This window comes from Aplidium turbinatum, chromosome 1, assembly GCF_918807975.1.
Source record: "Aplidium turbinatum chromosome 1, kaAplTurb1.1, whole genome shotgun sequence".
Classification (NCBI taxonomy): domain Eukaryota; kingdom Metazoa; phylum Chordata; class Ascidiacea; order Aplousobranchia; family Polyclinidae; genus Aplidium; species Aplidium turbinatum.
In genome coordinates, this window is record NC_137472.1 from 27693087 (window position 1) to 27699085 (window position 5999).

Consider the following 5999-nt stretch of genomic DNA (forward strand, 5'->3'; position numbering starts at 1 on the left):
TTTTCGTTACCGCTTGTCTTTTCAGATTATTGTGTGAAATTTTGAAGTAGGTTAATCAGGATGTTACAGGTCAATAAGCAGGGTAAATACATAGGCTCTTGCTAACAACAATATTAAATTAGTATAGGGTAGCAAAGGTCTACGAAATACGATACAAAACGACTGACTGTAGGCTATATGGTTATCAAAGTTTATCTTATCCAGCTATAAACAACCAACAGGGCTAGAAGAAGTTTGGTATTTTATAACAGTGCAATGGAAAACAGTTCTGATAATTTAACCGTCGAGTATCTTGTGGAAATAATCAAAGATGAAGAATTTCAAAGTATTCCCATTTCAACGAGCGCGTCTACAGTGCAACGTGAATTTGGGTAAGAAAGCGTTTCAAAGGACCTCGCACCTCTAATTAAATTGTGCAGTTGTGTGTTGAAAGCTGAATAAAATTGTTTGGATATATTATCCGGTATTTTTGCAGATGTCACTTATGTCCGAAAACTTACAAAACCAACGGGGGATTGCGTTTTCATGTCAAGTCAAAGCACGCTGGAAACACATGTAATAACACCAGAAAAGGTATGGTACTACAGTTCCGCATATTACCTGCCTGTAGATCGGCAAGACAACTTTATAGCCTGAATCGTCCATTTACACATTGTTTCTACGTCTGGCGACGACGGATCAACGTTAAAATCTGACTGCAGTCAGCCACTTGTGTGTAACAATTGCTGTGGTAGGCCTATCCAGTCTGCCAAATTAAAACATATCGCAAATACTGCATCTATTCAACACCTGCCTACGTCGAATCGACGTAAAAAGGGGAAATTGTTAGACCACATTCCAGACGTCAAAATAGCAAAATAAGGCCCCTAATTTCTTGAAACGGAGGCCCATACCCCCTTCAGGTTGCAACTAAGACATCATATATCGCGTTTTCGTTTGCAGAGGAGGCATTGATCCTCCTGACCCCCCTCTCGGGAGCCCTGATTCTACTGAATAGCGTCATTACACCAATATATAATGGAAACATAAGCTACCGGGACGCATCTTTTGAAAATGTACCATTACATAGGTGTATAGAGGGAATGGACCAATCAGAGGGTTAGGGAAAAGGATAGTAATAATATAGTTGCTAAGATCGAGTTTTCGACCAACCAACATGGCGTAGAGAGTATGCTATTGGCCAGAAGACTGGAGGTCGTTGGTTTGAATCCTCTATTTTGGTTAAGATGTCTTTGATTTGGGAATTTGTAGACAAGTTTCCTTTTAGGAAACGTATTGTGGTACACTTTCAAAAGGTGCTACCGGGACATCCACCACTACATGTAGTATTCATTACACACTTTGTATTTTTTAGTGTCTGAATCAACAGTACAGAAGATGTGGTTACAAATTGGTGGTTCACTTGATAACTTCACTGATGCAGCTCTTCAATATTACATTCGTGCATTCGAATCCACCACAAATGGGAGCGAAGTTTTTCACAAGTTTAGCTGTGATGCAATTGAAGTGATCCCAGGTTTATTTCACGGAAAACTTCAACGTATGGAAGCAGTGGAGCAAACAAGAAAATTGTTTGATGTGTTTCTGAGGTAATAACCAAACATATAGTGGCATTTTCATTCTATACCGATGCTATAGCTTGTTTAACCAATGTAGCTTATCAACAGTGATTTACATTTATTTCAATCATGTCTGGTACGACGAACGACAGTTCTGCCAGATTTCAGAAACTGCCTTCAATGATTAATATGCTTATCCAGTGATCTCGTGGGATTGCTGTTGACTGAGCCAATCCCAATCTCTCCGTCTTATCTTCAAGTACGAAACTTGTCTTAATTCAGTCTGTATTTATTGGTCGATATCCAAAAACTTCATATAAAGTCGCCAAATAGATAACGCAATTGTCTATACCAGCCAGTAAATGAGACATACTCAAGATGCATAAAACGGGGCAAGATGCATATTTTAACTTTGCCTACATTACCGTAAAAAATAGCACGAATTTACGATTTGTAGGCCTATACCACAGTGACGATCGGTGAGGAAAAGCAAGGAAAGCAGTGCTTACCTGAGCGAAAACTATGCAAAATATAATGACTGAATTCTAGGTTTAACTTATTATTATTTTTATCAAGTCTCTTTTAACTTGAAAATTACTGTGTTCGTGACTACAATTACTCGTAACGCTTGTGAGTAGTCTAAGTCCTCACCAAACCGCATGTCTTGCCTATAAATGCCAATTAACGCAAACGCTTTTGTCAGAAACCATCACTGAAGCTCCAGGGAAATCAACTTTCAAAGTTGCTTTCCCAGGTTCAAAAATGTCAAAAAACGCCTTTGTTTTAACCAATCATCAATCGTTTTGCAAAACGTCACCAGCTGCTTAGCCAATCAGATGTGTTATGGTTATGGTATGGTTAGTTGTGCTTTCCCAGTGACGTCATGCGTATCTCATAGCGGCTGCTTCTGGTTTCAGACGAAAGGAATACAACCTCTACGCATGAGTGATTTGCGCGCTTGTAACTATAGGCTACTGAGTACGCTGAAAATAAAGCTGGTTCTCTTACCAAAAAAAACATAGATTCTACAATAAAACATGCAATTCCAAAGAGTACATTAACCAACCAGTAGGCTACTGAAACAGCACAAGTGTTTTTTAAATTCTTTTGGGTCAATAGACTGACATCACAAGTTCAGAGCAAATTTACTTGTGTTCTTCAAGAATGGACTAGCTTAATTTATAGGCTAATTATTTGCTTTTTACTAGTGCACCAGTCCAATGCATGTCTTAAATGCTTACAGATGACATTGACAATAAGTTTTTGTGCTCAGTCTAAAAACGCAGCCAACATTCTAGACTAGTCCCAGTTTGATTGATTGATTAAATCTTTTTCCTCGGACTGGGAAAGTCCGAAGATTTTGTTTTGGAAATGCTCTCAGAGCGCACCAAATTGGAAGAGTTTTTCAAAATTTTCTGGGGGAGGCCCCCCAGACTCCCCGCTGGAAGTGTTGCCTTCGGCAACACGCCTTCGGGCTTCGCCCGACGGTTACGCCCTTCGTGCCTACTACCTTGCTGCAGCATATTTCCAAGTTGCTTTCCCAAAGGTTTAAGCGACCGAACGTCACTGGTATACCATTAAATACTCTTGCCAGCATCTATGTTCAATACACAAACATTAACGTTTTGAAATTTACATTTCAGAGATGAAAATAGCAAAGTTTCACAACAACAACAAACGACTAATACGGTGCTTACAACTGATGAAATACACATAATAGAATATATTGGGGGATACATGTTACGAAAATTGAAGCGCAGTGCCACAGATGAACAACAAGGCATTTTGTCTAAACTAGAAAGTGACACCAGTTGCACAGCGGCAGGCCCGCAACCAGCAAATATTTTTTGGGGGGGGGGGCATTTAATTTTTATCAAAGAACAAACATTAAAATGATGCATTGTGACATTTTTATGTTAATGTCCACGCCCATTGATAGGGTGTGTGGCACTACCATGCTACGGTTCAGTGGTCATAACTTATGTCAATCACGTTTTTGTTTAGTACAGCATTAAAGGAAATTAGCCTTTGTAACCTTTTCTCATTTAGCTATGACTACCCAAGGAAGAAAATTACGATATCACAGTAATGTGTTCAGTCGGTTACAAATAAAATACAACATCTGTAGGCTACGAACTGCATTGGCACGACTGGAGTCATAAATTAATCAATAACATATATTTACATCAACATAAACAAACAGATACATATGAATAAACTCAACACGGTAATTACAAATTACAATCCTGAAACATTTTGTTGGCTCAACAAGTTTTTATGTTTGTAGGCCCAAAGAAGTTGACTTTGCAAATGCAAAATGACATTTTAATTCAGAGCATAATGTCTAACTTTCTACTTGATTTGGCAAGTTCGTTTAACACCAATTCCGCGCTTGGAATTTGAGTACGATGGATTTGCATGAGAGCTAGTCCAGAAAGCCTGTCCTGCCCCATAGTGCTTCTAAGGTAACTTTTCAAGCGTCGTAAACATCTAAATGTTCTTTCTGCAGAAGCAATTGTGACTGGAAGTGTAGCCAAAATTATCAAGAGTTTGTAAATGTTTGGATAAAACTCTTTTTGGGATTCTATTGCTGACACCGCATCAATCGCACTTGCTGGCCTTTCACTTTCAAGAATTCATTTAAAATCAGATTTACAAATGCCTAAGCCCAACTGAGTACCGGTAGCTTATTCACCACGCTATCGCAGCTGCTTTTGATCTCGAATTATTTAGTTGTTTTTAAACGCTTTTTATGGTGATGATGGATGCTGACATTATGTATACGCTAACGAAACAGATAATGAGGATGCCAGCCTAAGTTATCGAACAAAATTGTTAGCATAGCTTCCAACCAGCGTAGCCTACTTTCGGTTTCGATAGTCTACACTCTACAGTACGTGCACGGACATTTTGCTGAAAGGACATTTTGCCGAAAGACATTTTGCCGAAAGACATTTTGCCGAAAGGACATTTTGCCGAAACTCATTTTGCCGACAGGACTAATTACCGAATTCTATAATTTCGCCAATTTGTCTAATCGGCATTTAGTCCTTTCGGCAATTAGTCTTTCGGCAAAATGAGTTTCGAAAAAATGTCTATTCGGCAAAATGTCCTTTCGGCAAAATGTTTTTTCGACAAAATGTCCGGGTACACTACAGTATGGCTGTACGTGTACGACGTATAGTAGGGCCTACATTTCATACTGCATAAAACGCTTAAAAAATTTTCAAAAAATTTCGGGGGGGGCAAATGCCCCCAATGCCCCCCCCTGGTTGCGGGCTTGCACAGCGGGTTCATCTATGATTGACACACTACAAAACGACGAATACGGAACATTACTGAAGCCAAGTCTTACTCTGATGAAAATTTTGCTGAGGCTGGAAGTGGATTTTCGAAAACATTTCAGCTTTTGTAATACAATGCAGACTGTGTTTAAGGAGATATAAATGCTATCATTATTATTATTATTATAATTTCACGATTCAACTAGCAACAGTGCAAGACTATAGCCTAAGGTTTTAAAAACATTGTAAGACTTACGACGCTAGTCTAGACGGCTTATTAAAAATTCAGGTCCTTCAAAATTAATTAAGTTGCTGACAGGCTAACAGTAGCCTGGCTGGGTTAACTTTAGGACTGCACTAGAGTTTAATTTTAGGCTTCTGACAATAACATAATGTTAAATAATAGGTTGAAAATAGCCTAACATGTGGATAGCACCTTACCCATGGTACAAAACTATATTACTAATTAGCCAAGCACCTTAGGCGGTGAGATAGCTCAGTGGTAGAGCTCAACGCACATAAAATCGAAGGAACATCCCATCTAAAACTCTTGTGATGTCCGTTTAATCTACTGCGCAAGTGTCTGTAGTGAAGCGTGACGGCCGACACGTAAAACGGAGCAAAAAGAGGAGTTTCCACTCATTGTGTTATATCTCGTTGATTGCACCATCGTTCGTAAGACTTGAATTGCACAACCGTTAGAACACCTGTTGAGAATTGCTTCACAATGCATATGGATTATTGCGTCACAGAAACTACTTACGTGCGTTTGAAATATTACAATCTATTCTCGTCATTTTAAAATTGTTGCTTGAAGAGGTTGGTCGCATGTTTAACTGTTTTGCTTAGTGCTTGTCAGCTGGACGAAAGTTCCGTCTTTTATCTAAGTAGTTTGTATCGTAGTGACAAGTTTTTAGTGGCGTACCGTGTTGCGTCCCAATTTCGACAGCTTTGAGGCTATTTTTACAGAAATACAATTCTTGAAAAGACGTTTCGGAAGAGTGTTTCTTTTCGGTCCTTGCATACCGACGAACAGATCCGGAAATCTTATGTTACAATTTTCCCACGAAGAGAGTATGGTTTACCGCTGTGACCAATATGGCACGAGCGCAACACCTTATATCCCAAGAAAAATCAGAAAAGTGAGTCGTCCCGG

The 5999-nt window shown here is 39.2% G+C and overlaps 1 protein-coding gene across 1 annotated transcript; it reads left to right on the top strand.

The window, feature by feature from the left end:
* Positions 1-255: 255 nt before the first annotated feature.
* Positions 256-5101, top strand: LOC145764375 (uncharacterized). The gene is made up of 4 exons (XM_082575993.1): positions 256-343; positions 1517-1589; positions 3215-3360; positions 4848-5101. The coding sequence occupies exons 1-4, from the start codon at positions 256-258 to the stop codon at positions 5003-5005; spliced, it is 465 nt and encodes a 154-aa protein (XP_082432119.1). The 3' UTR covers positions 5006-5101.
* The last annotated feature ends 898 nt before the right edge of the window (positions 5102-5999 follow it).

Excerpts from the sequence above, each read along its gene's own strand:
- LOC145764375 (XM_082575993.1), top strand. The coding sequence starts at position 256 with ATGGAAAACAGTTCTGATAATTTAACCGTCGAGTATCTTGTGGAAATA. Across the intron at positions 344-1,516 it reads AAGTATTCCCATTTCAACGA|GTTTATTTCACGGAAAACTT; the intron begins GCGCGTCTACAG and ends AAGTGATCCCAG. Across the intron at positions 1,590-3,214 it reads TTGTTTGATGTGTTTCTGAG|CAAAGTTTCACAACAACAAC; the intron begins GTAATAACCAAA and ends AGATGAAAATAG.